The sequence below is a fragment of the Didymella exigua genome (assembly GCF_010094145.1).
Source record: "Didymella exigua CBS 183.55 unplaced genomic scaffold M421scaffold_54, whole genome shotgun sequence".
Lineage (NCBI taxonomy): Eukaryota > Fungi > Ascomycota > Dothideomycetes > Pleosporales > Didymellaceae > Didymella > Didymella exigua.
Genome location: NW_022984828.1, coordinates 116,533 through 127,479, shown reverse-complemented (window position 1 = coordinate 127,479; position 10,947 = coordinate 116,533). Strand labels below are relative to the sequence as shown.

Genomic DNA, 10,947 nt, shown 5'->3' with positions numbered 1-10,947 from the left:
AAACACCTCAGCTGGTGTATTCGGTCTTTGAACTGCAAAAGACTCGCCGTCGTTACTGTGCAAACTCACAGCCTTTGATCTTCCACTAACCCGCAGCTTGCTCAATGACGACCATGATCTCGCTCCCGCTGGCGAAGCTCTCTACTGCGCAAGATGCTTACCCTGACGAACAGACTTTTCAATGGAAGCACGAATTCAACAACCTCACATTCGTTATCGACTCATACCAACAGGGTGGCTCGGCACTCCAGTTACTGAAGGTGGTGCAGGGCACGCAGGTTCGAGTAAGCTGCAGCCAGCCAGCCCTCACTCCATACCTCGACGTCTCACCCATCAACAGAGCTTCGATTACAACTAATACGATTGTGTAGGAGCAGATAGATCTCGAGCATCTGATCAATGATGCACAAAATCTCATCAAGAGTATGCAGCTGCGTGGCATCGAGATGAAGGCTGATCAGCTACCGATATCCGCCATTATTCGTTGCCCGTTGCTCGCAATTCGGTGGCAGTTGCCCAACCAGAAGGTGAGCAAACTCCACGGTTTCTTGTACACTTGACTTATTGTTGCTGTAGATTCGTCGACTTCAGATCCGCTTTCGGTCAAATGAGGATTATGATCGTGTCTACACTCACTTGCATCACCTTGGCCTGTATATGATGCCTCCTCAGTCGAAAGATCGTGGCTCAACTGCAGGCTCAGACCAAACAAGGGTCAGCAACCAGCCTACTGTCCCGCCGGCGCGATCAGAACACCAGCGTACCGGTCCTTCTTGCCCTCCCTCAAGACTCTCGGAGATCTCGAGCCGACCCTACACTGCGCTGTCCGCGCCCACTGTGGTAGAGTCCCAGATACAGGAGGCCACTCACACACGTCCAAACTCTGCTTTTGCGAGCTCGAGTATCCCCTTTCCAAACCCTCTTACACCTCCGGTACACTTTCCTCGACCAGACTCAGCTTCAGTTGTTTCGCCAGATCATGTTACCAGCTTTCCGCCACGCGACCAGCCAGTTGCGACCATCGAGCAACATGAAGTCTCAGGCACGCGACCCGATACCGCTCTTCTCTATGAGCGGCCAGACACTGCGGAGCTCCCTCCTCGTCGAGAGCTTCCGTTCAGGCGCGAATCGCCACCCACCTCATCTGGGAGTGACAGAAACCGTCCTCACAGCCGTCCATCGACAGCCATCATGGGGCCACCGCCACTGCCAACCCGGGTCAGTGATTTGAGGCCTGGCTCTGCTCGCACCATCAGCTTGGACAGCGAGCTGCCTCCATTGCGTCAGCCAACCATTGTGACTGACAATGCAAGAATAACGTCTGCTCAGCAACGGCCCCTCACGCCTCTACCATCCTCAAGAGGTCGTTCAAAGCCAGCGCAGGGTTCAACTATCTTAGAAGAGCAGCAAAGCTTCACACCAGCCTCATCTTCTCCGCAAGCATACCCTACCCCTGCCGCCACGAGTCCTCTTGCCACGCGACCCCTCAGCGCTATCAGTGACGATGCTCAGCACCGACCAGGATCTGTATCATCGGGTATCTTCGCCAGCCCTCCTACTTTAAGCAGTCGGGACCGACCCGACCGCACAGCTGTTCCGGATTTCTCACGCGACGCCGAGAAGGCTCTGAAGGCTTATGCGATGCAGAGCGACGACGGACGAAGGGCTGCTCTGAACAACTTCATCTTCAAGAGTCTTGACGACAACAACTTCCTGACACTAGTGGAAGACATGGAGACCAACTGGGCCCGCCTTGGTCTCGGCACATGGTAAGCTGTGAACGCAGCGTCTTTGAAGAAGGTTATGTGTGGGAGTTCGTGTGCCATCTTGCGACATGTGGTGGTCAAAAAGCTTCGTGATTTACAGCATCCTTACCCGACCTCTAGCAAGATTCCTGCGATCTACAAACCTGGCGCATGCGAGCATACTTATCATTACAAGACTATCGCCATATCTTAGACAACATTATAATAGACAAATCGAATGCATGTTCAGAACGACCCTCGCAGCGGGCCGTTGTCATCGCACACATCGATCGATGATGCACAACACTGCACAGCACAGCATAGCACACCGCCTCTCCATTGTGGTGGCTTTACCGGCGCTCAGGCCCACCGAGGCGCACCCGAACCCCACCAAAAAGCTGGAAAAGCTTGGAAAAGCTTATTCGCCGCCACCAAAAGCTTAGCCCAGTGGTCCGGTGAAAGCACGGTGGAAGCGGCGATGACTATGACCAGCAGCGGCGACGCGCTAGGGTCTGCACAAGCCGGCCAGACGGCGACACGGCGACACGGTAATGCAGCATCCGCCGCGGACCGACCGGCGACAGGCTAGCCACTTGCTGCGGGCTCACATGTCGAGCAAAAGACCGGATACGAGATTTGGAAACGGAGGTCTTCGGCGGAGATTTGCATTAGATCTGTGAGTCAACGCGGCTTCTCGAGACTACGATTGGGTAACTTGTTGTGTTTATCTTCCGCGGTATGAGAGCCGGGGCGGAAGTGTGGCTGGTTGTACATGCGGGCGTTGGCTTGTAGAGGTGTGTGGCCAGTAGGGTATTGGTGATTCGAAGGGGGCAGGGGGAGCGCTTGTGCTGGAAATTGATCCGGTGGCTAGTGTATTGATGGACAGCGCTTAGTATGCATGGCGAGGGTGGCTCACGCTGACGACTACTGGGAAAATGCCAAAGACAATATTTTTTTGGAATTTTGATCAGCGTCTGCCGATGAAGCGTATGCAACTATCCATGCTTCTTTGCCAATCACAGCGATTAAACAGGGGTATAAGTCAAGCAAACAGTCGCATTGTACATCGTGAATAGATCCAAGCAGAATGCGGTGACTCCTGCGATGGTGCGTATCAATCAAACGGCCCTCCGAGGTGTACTCGATCATCGAGGCTATTGAGCGCAGCGAGGGTCTTCATGTCGATGTCATCGCCTAGATTATGTCAGAACGTTAAAACGGGAATAAAATGATCAGGAAAGCGACGCCATGAAGTCATCTTGCTTCAACGCACTCGATTCAAAATTATTCCCGTTCTTAGCGCTCGGCGATGACGCTGTCAGTTGTTGCTGTGCAGCAGCCGCTGTAGCTTGTGCCATCGCAGCATCACTTGCGGCTGCCATTGCCGCCGACAGATCGTGCTCGGTGTTGGCCAATGAAGATTCGTGGTTCTGACTCTGCGCGCCGTTGCCTCCGCTGCTGACTGGGCGGGGTTCAGTTCCTTCACGCTCACCAACGGCGGCGGCGGCAAGGTGCTGAAGACCGGCCATGTTGGGCTCGGGTGCAGAAGGTGTCTGTTCCTGGACTGCGTTGGCTATTGGGCTAGGTGCCTGCTTCTGATGCAGGATTTCACGTATTGCCGCATCCCAACCAGCGTGGTCCAAACTGCGATGGATGATCTGTCCGTTGTTGAGGGCGTCGCTCATCTCCTTCATCGCAGCGTGCGCTTCGACTTGAGTCTCAATTATATCGGAGAGCTCGACCAATGAGGTTGCGACTAGGCTGGCGCATATATGGTGGATAGGCGTGATGGTTCCATTGGACAGATTCCTCAGCAGTTCCTTGGTAAGGCCGAGCAGTTCAGTCGAGAGTATGTTCCGAGATGAAAGGCGTCCTACAAAGACGCGCATGTAGTGATATGCGAGATGAGGAGGCGAATTATCCGTCAGATCGGTGATGTCAATCGACTCTTGATAGCCTGTCAGTTGACCATTCAGGTAGATGGCCTCTGGTGAAGCAGCAGCCAGAGGAAGAGACGCGAATGGCGAAGAAGGCTCTATGCTCGGTACACTGCCTGCACGGTTCACAGCAGCCACCTGTCCTACAATCTTGGCACCGCCTGTATCATGTTAGCAGAGTCAAAGTTGATCTGACCTGAAGGAGGCTTACGGGCAAGGTGGTAGCCAAGATCGCCCAGTGCCGCATAATCATCACGGGTTAATGAGCCCGAGTGCAGGGGCAACATTATGTCTTTTGACCGGCTTGAAGCATGGAACCGGTCTAAGATGAGCGCAGACCAGAAGACACGGCGTGCACCCTGAAAGGCGTCTTGATCATGTTCTTTCAGTGAGGTCAGAACACGAGTGTCGTTGAACCCGGCTTCAGTGATGCACCCTGCAATCTGGCCGAGCAACTGTGAGATGCTTCCCACGGTTCCAGGACCAGGCTTGTCTGATGCCAGTGCAAGCAGTAATAGAGACTGGCAGTAAACTAAATTGTTGTAAAATTGCCGTGACGGGTCCGAATCGCCGAGTACGAGTTTCGCGACATCGACTGAAGCGAAAGTCTGATGTAAAAGTTGGGTCACGCTTGTGTCATTCTGTGGTAATGCCCTGGGCGCAAACGATCGGACACACACGTCGAGCGAGAGGAAGAAGGCCTCGCGTAGTTTTGGCGGACAATTCGAAAGGCGATTCAAAGAGTTTGAGTCATGCGGCAATACTGGTAGTGTAGGGTGGATCAGATTGTAGTACCTGATAGACCATCAGCTGGGCGTCCGAGGTTCTCACTATCGATCCACTCACGCTTTCAACGTCCCTTCGTGAGAACCTGTGATGAGATTACCAGCCAGGGTCATGTCACCGAACGAGGTACGACGATCGCCATTCAGCGGTGTTTCTTGACTCGTTAGCAGAGAGAGCATGGCGTGCTCGAGCGGGTGGTTGTTACCGCGGTCCTGACCGGACCAGCTTGACCGGCCGAAAGCATCTTGGAATCCCTCTGACATGCTATGTGTGCGTTTCCGATGGAATTGGGGCGGGCTCTGAATATCGGCAAAGTTCTGCTCTGTGAGATTCTGGAGGTCGAACTGCTGGCCTTGCGGTTGCTGAATTTGGCTCTCGAGAGAGTTAAGACGGTCTGCCAACTCCTTGATGTAGCTGGTACCTGTCAGTTTGGTGCATTGTAAAGCTTGAGAAGAAGCAAGCGTACCCTTTGCTAGGACCACGCTTCATGGGTTGTCGACTGAACTGGCACCTGGCTCCAGTCCTCTTGCAGCTCGAGCAAGCTTCCGGTCCATTTTCGCTAGTCGCATCGCAGCGGATCTACAGTCGGTGAGTATACTGCATGCTGCAGAGCTCGCCTTATCCTGCGTACCTTCTTGCGCCGGCATTCGTCGCAAGCTCGAGACACCTTTGAGCGTTTTCGGTTGGGGTCGTTGGGGTCAAATTGTTCGGTATGTTCTCCCAAGCTCATTGCAACGTGCGCCATCTGTTGCGGCGAATGCGTCGGTCGTTGCTGCGGTTGGAAATGCGGATGCGCGCCCTGCAAGGGGGCCATTGGAGCTGGCTGCTGGTATTGGTGTTGCTGAGGGCCTGAATGCATGACTTGGTTGCTGAACTGCTGAAGCTTTTCCTGCAGCTGAAGGTCGGGATCGGTAAGGTCCTGGTGCTGTTGTTGCGCGGGTGGTGTGCCATTATGATTGCCGTATGGGCCTGGCCCTCCACCCATCCGGGTATCTGGGTCACCATAGTTCGAAGCCATCTTTCGCGTGCTGCAGTTTTCGGATGCTTCGACCGTTGTGGCGCGCGACGACTGGGTGCTTGAGGGCGTTGGAGGGATTACGCGACGTTCGCGTTATCGTCGAGTTGAAGAAGCGTGACCGGGAGTTTTGCGCTGCTTGGCACTAGCGCCTTTTGAACAGCACGAAGGGGACGACCCTCGACCGCATGCCATTCTGAAGTAAAGTGAAATCATGGTGGTTCTGATCGATATGACTTCACTTTACTTCAGGATGGCAAGCGGTTAGCGTCTAAGGATCGGAAGAACGATTCGACGGTTGTCAAGATATGAGGGCGCGAACACTAAAATCTTGATATCAAGGTCAGACCTCATTGGCGCATCGCTCGTGCAAGTGCTTGAACATGTTGTTGCCTACAGTTCCAAGAGAGAACAAGGCGCTGAAGCTCTTAGGCGCTGGCTAGATAAGAATGAGCTTCAATTGTGGCCTATGACATGGCCCCATGCTCGAATTGTAGCGAAGACAACTTGACTACATATTGCTTCACGGATGTTGGACGCCAATTTCCAATACGACGGACGCTTTCGGTGGCAGATGAGTTGAACTGCTTGTCTTGCCAAGTACAATGTGGCTGTCCTGTATGTTGGTACACAGTTTGGTACAGAGTCGTCCATTCCATCAACTGCGCATAGCAGAACGAGCACCTACCTCTACTAGATGCGCCTTGCCGTGATAAACGTGCAATGTATTGACAGCTTTGCATGCGCATTCAAACCTCATCCGTGTCTAATGAGCATGCTGAGCCGAGAACTTGATTCCACATCTCCAGCATCCAGTTTCCTTGCCACCTCCACAGGCAAGGTCATTCCGAGGCCGTTCCCCCGTTGCACCTATAGCTGCCAGATACATGCTGACATCTGCCAAACTATAGGCCTGTTCAACCTGCAACCGAGCCGGTATCACGTGCAACTGTGCACCCAAGGGCCAACGCTGCGGCACAGTCATGAGCTAGCAATGGCCACCTGCAGCATCGAACGAAAGCAGGGTCTGTGGTCAGCAAGCCCAAGGCTCACTAAAACATACGAACTGTATTAAGGGGAGCATCAAACACAGATGCTCGTGGAGAAGCGGATAGAGCGTTTCGACGCATGAGCGAGCACCAACAGTTTGCCCAGCGTTCCAGGGACCAGCGGGAAGTACCTAGCGTGGAGGCAATCCACTCCACAATGGATGCCGTGGCCGAAAACGATGCCTTTACAGGTAGCTAGCGCCTCGTACACAGTGCGCTTCGGCGAGACGAAGAATAATGATAATAGGGTCGAAGCATCGTACCTGAGAGCACAGGCCCGCAAGTCGACAGCTTGCCAGTAGGTACCATAGCTGCACAGACCGATCTTCACTTGGCAACGGTAGTTGTGCTCTGTGCGCCACGACGGTCGCGGCAGAAGGGGACTCCATGAATCGACAAAGCAATTTCTGAAGGTCATGAAACACACCATGGACGACATGGTGTAGTACACACATGACTGCAGCCGATGCGGCGACATTATGGGCACTCACTCTTCGCTGGCTGGCGCAAGACGGAGGCCTTCCGCAGGCTGATGCTTGACAAGTCGAGGGACGAGGTCATGGCAAGGTCAAGGGCTGTTGAATCCCACCAGCCTGCCAGGGCAGACGCAGCGTGGGTCGAAGCTCGGCAGCGAGCAGCCAGCCAGCAGCCAGCCAGCAGCGGGTGAGGGGAGCACGTCGAGAGCGCCCCAACGAGCCAACGGATGCGGTGAGCCCGCGCCTCGTGTGGGAGACCGCAGGTTCGCTGCGCGCCGCCGCTGAGCCAGGATCGAGGTGCATATTTCAGCACGGACACGGTATCGATGCAGCGCTAGTCGGCCCACACACAGGCCGCCTGTAATTGGCCTGGCTCTTGGTCCGCATGCCCTCTTCTTGAGAGGCTGCCCTCGCCGCTCTCCTCGTCTCTCACTACTCCGGCACAGCGACTCCACAGACTGGTGTTTTGGCGGTCTCCTCAGGAACCACGCTCCACGCTTTCGGCCAGCGCCTCTTGCGCTCGGTTCCCCCTTGAACATCACCCGCTCCTCTCTCCACTCTCCACTCTGTCGTCCTCGGTCCTCTTCCGGCGTTCACGGTCCTCGTCAACTCAGCCCAGCCCGGCGTGCTTCCCTCCCTTGATCACGATACCCCTCTGCTATTGATTTGCCTGCTTTCGATCCTCTTCTTCCGCACTGTATCTTTATCCCCGACCAGCAGTGTCCCCGCGACGCCGTTGGTCTTTGCTTTCTTTCCGCTGGTGCTGCGGCCTAAGGACCCTCACTGCGCAGCTGCTATCGCCAGCACCTACGACCGCAACCGGCCGTCAATCATCCCGGGATGCCTGTCATCGACGGAGAAAAATGGGCTTGCTCGTCCTGCATCAAAGGTCACCGAGTGAGCGGCTGCACCCACAATGGTATGCCACGCCTCGGCACTCGGTAGCATAGGCTACTGCATGAAGAGACATGGGCTAAACTATGTTTCGCAGATCGAGAACTCCACCACATCAACCCCAAGGGTCGCCCAGTCAAGCAATGCGAGCATTGTCGCGGCGCACGCAAGTCCAAGTCTCATCACGCCAAGTGCGACTGTGGCGATAAGAAAGACAAGGACAAGCACAAAGACAAGGGCGACGCGACGGGTGAGATTGTGCCTGTGGCGCTGAGCCGTGTCAACTCTGACGATAGTCTAGCTCATGTCAGCGGCTGTCAGTGCCACTCTGGCGGCAAGTGCGTATGTGGCACCATCAAGGAAGAACCTCTTGACCTGAAGATGGACACTGGCCGTCAGACACTCCACGAGGCTCGCGCGAAACCGAAGCTCACGACGGCGCAATCTGAGAGTCACTTGACCGTCTTCGCGAACGGGCATCACAAGCCCTGTCACCGTAGCAACAACACCGCCCACGTGTCTGGCATGCCGTACAAGATCCCACGCCCGCACACGCTGCACGGTCATTCTTCCTTTGTTGCCTTGGCTAGGAGCGACAACAACTACAACGTCAAGCCAGAGGCGCCCGCTCTAGCCTCGCGCTCCATGGACACGCTGTCGCTCTCCAACCCCGATTTCTACGCCTTCCTCGGAAACGGCCAGCGTCCGAACGACCTACCTATGACGACTATGGCAGGCAGTCTTGACACTCTCAATTTCCAAGACTCGTTCTTCAACAACCAGAACGGCGCATTCGGTGCCCACGACAGCAGCAATTCTCCTGAGAGCAACGCGAGCGACAACTTTTCAACCCAGCAGTGGCCATGGACCACGACCACCGGGACTCCTGTCAATTACAACTTCGACTTTGGTGGCCTCTCAACCTCTCCATCGCAAGAGTGTCTCCCTAATCTGGATAATCAATGGTCTATTCCTTCTGCTGGCTTCGATCCCATCTGGTCTGCTGGGGACCTTCCTCTGGATCCCAGCAAGCTTGACGACAGCTTGGCGCAGCCAATCTCGCACAGTGGGGAGTCGAAACAAAGCGGCCCCGGCCTCACCGTTGCCTCTTCTGTTCACTCGGAGATTGGAGAGCCGAACCCATTCGCCGACATGGACTTTAACAAGGCCCCCCAGTCAGCTGCCAGCGAGTCCCTTTTCTGGGAAGATCAGCCTGTCTACCGCTTCAGCACCGCCATGCCAACTGAGAATCTTATCGCTCCCATGTCAATACCCGTCACGACTATGTCAATAAGCCAACCTTTCGAGTCCGACTTCTCCAAGAGCCAGAGCATAGCTCCAACGACCATGCCCACGACCAGTATGGCCGACTTCGCCGACACTGCCGCGATAGCTATCCCTGGCAACTTCGATGACGTCGTTCCCAGTAACCCTTGGCCCATGGAGCAAAACCTAATGGCTTTTGACGGCATGAATTCTTTTGACACTACCTACACACAGAACTGGCTGTAGTAGGTCCAGGCCAAGTCTTAGACGCCTGAAAGGGCACCGGGCTTCGTCACAGACTCAGTCCCTTTGATGACGCCATGATTGATGACGGTACTGGTGTGCAGTGATACCTCTCGAGCCGATCTCTATTATTACTTTCTTCCCAGCCTTTGTGGCTTTTTCGAACCCCCAGTCGCCTGTGTATACTCTATAGACCTGGTCCGAACTCTCTTTTCCATACTTGACTTGGTCAAGTATGTTTCATTACGTCGCTGGCACTTTGACTCACGCGCATCCGTACATACACAAGAGATCTGGGTGGTGTTTTCACGGGTTGGTTGCATTGGTTGCGCAAAATCATAGAACATAGTCTCGGCGTTGTAGCAATGTAGAGGCTACAGCATACTACCGAAATGAAAAGAATACAGCAAACTGAATCACCGCCGTGTCCTTCATGTCTGCATCACTCGCTCGTCCTACACACCAGCATCGCTCGCTCATCCTTACCCACCACGCCCGCAACGCCTGTCAGCGCGGTTAGCGTCGCAACTCCACGAGTCCAGCGATGCAGGCTAGGTGACGTCTTGCAGGTGCAGGGCATCCCGCTCTCCACCAATCCAACCGCGGCCCACGCCCTGCTCTACTGCACGGAAGAGATTTCGCCGGTCTTGATTCGCCGCCTGCGCATCCGACCAGCAGGTCTGCATGCACGGTGCTGGGTTGCGCAGCGAAGGGTAGCATCTCCAAGCCTCTGTTCGTGCGAACATGCAACGATGTTTGCTTTTCGCGGCACATGTGCGCGCTGGAGGCTAGCTGACTAGCTGACTAGGTGGGTAGGTGGGTGGGTAGCACGCGCGACTCCGGATGCTGTGGATGCGACGTCGATCATCGATAATTACACATAGCGACAGCGTCGTGTTCCTGATGACGGCCCGCTGGCTAGCTAACTAATTCGATGAGAACAGCGAGGCCACGACGTTGGAGACAGCAGGGCCAGCACGGCGGCGCGTCTTCGCTCACGGCGGCGCGTCTTCGCTCACTTCGCGGCGGCACGCAGACAGTCAGTCAGCGGCGATATGGTGCGCATGGTGCGCATGATGCGCGGCGCCCAGAGCACACAGCCATCTCCCGCTTGGCTCCCGGCGCTGGACGAGCGGTGCGCCGATCCAATGGTGTGCGAGACCGCCTGCTTTTCCTCGACGTGCAGCAGAGCACACACACCTGCTCACCTGTTCACTTCGGATACGGATACCAGTAGCGGAATCCCGCACTCCACAGCCTCGTTTGCAGTGACTTATCTAGCGATTCTCACCAGTCTGACAACCACAGATGGTGAGTGAGTGGAGTACGACTTCTGGGCCCCCGGCGGCAGATGTCGCTCGGCGGCGGAAAATATACAGCCGCCTTAGCGACTTCCTGACCGGGATGTGCAGAGGGACCGGAGGGACTTGGTGCATGTGGAAGGAGCATGAGCAGTGCGCTTGGCGGCGGTCAAGCATGTTTACAGTGTGATTGCGGACCAGCCGGGATGCGATGCTCGTCTTGTCGTGACACTCT

At 55.3% G+C, this 10,947-nt stretch overlaps 3 protein-coding genes across 3 annotated transcripts; 2 read left to right on the top strand and 1 right to left on the bottom strand.

Annotated features, from left to right (window-relative positions):
- Window positions 1-113: 113 nt before the first annotated feature.
- Window positions 114-1,773, top strand: M421DRAFT_76076 (uncharacterized protein; the record flags this gene model as incomplete). Its single annotated transcript, XM_033597188.1, has 3 exons — window positions 114-284; window positions 372-527; window positions 577-1,773. 3 exons carry the CDS (start codon window positions 114-116, stop codon window positions 1,771-1,773), a joined length of 1,524 nt encoding a protein of 507 aa, XP_033443402.1.
- A 1,204-nt stretch (window positions 1,774-2,977) lies between these two features.
- Window positions 2,978-5,486, bottom strand: M421DRAFT_9928 (uncharacterized protein; the record flags this gene model as incomplete). Its single annotated transcript, XM_033598731.1, has 5 exons — window positions 2,978-3,843; window positions 3,894-4,477; window positions 4,529-4,882; window positions 4,935-5,047; window positions 5,100-5,486. 5 exons carry the CDS (start codon window positions 5,484-5,486, stop codon window positions 2,978-2,980), a joined length of 2,304 nt encoding a protein of 767 aa, XP_033443401.1.
- Window positions 5,487-7,698: 2,212 nt separating this feature from the next.
- On the top strand, window positions 7,699-9,609 carry M421DRAFT_331859 (uncharacterized protein). The gene is made up of 3 exons (XM_033589383.1): window positions 7,699-7,927; window positions 8,000-8,152; window positions 8,204-9,609. Exons 1-3 carry the CDS (start codon window positions 7,849-7,851, stop codon window positions 9,412-9,414), a joined length of 1,443 nt encoding a protein of 480 aa, XP_033443400.1. The 5' UTR covers window positions 7,699-7,848; the 3' UTR covers window positions 9,415-9,609.
- Window positions 9,610-10,947: the final 1,338 nt, after the last annotated feature.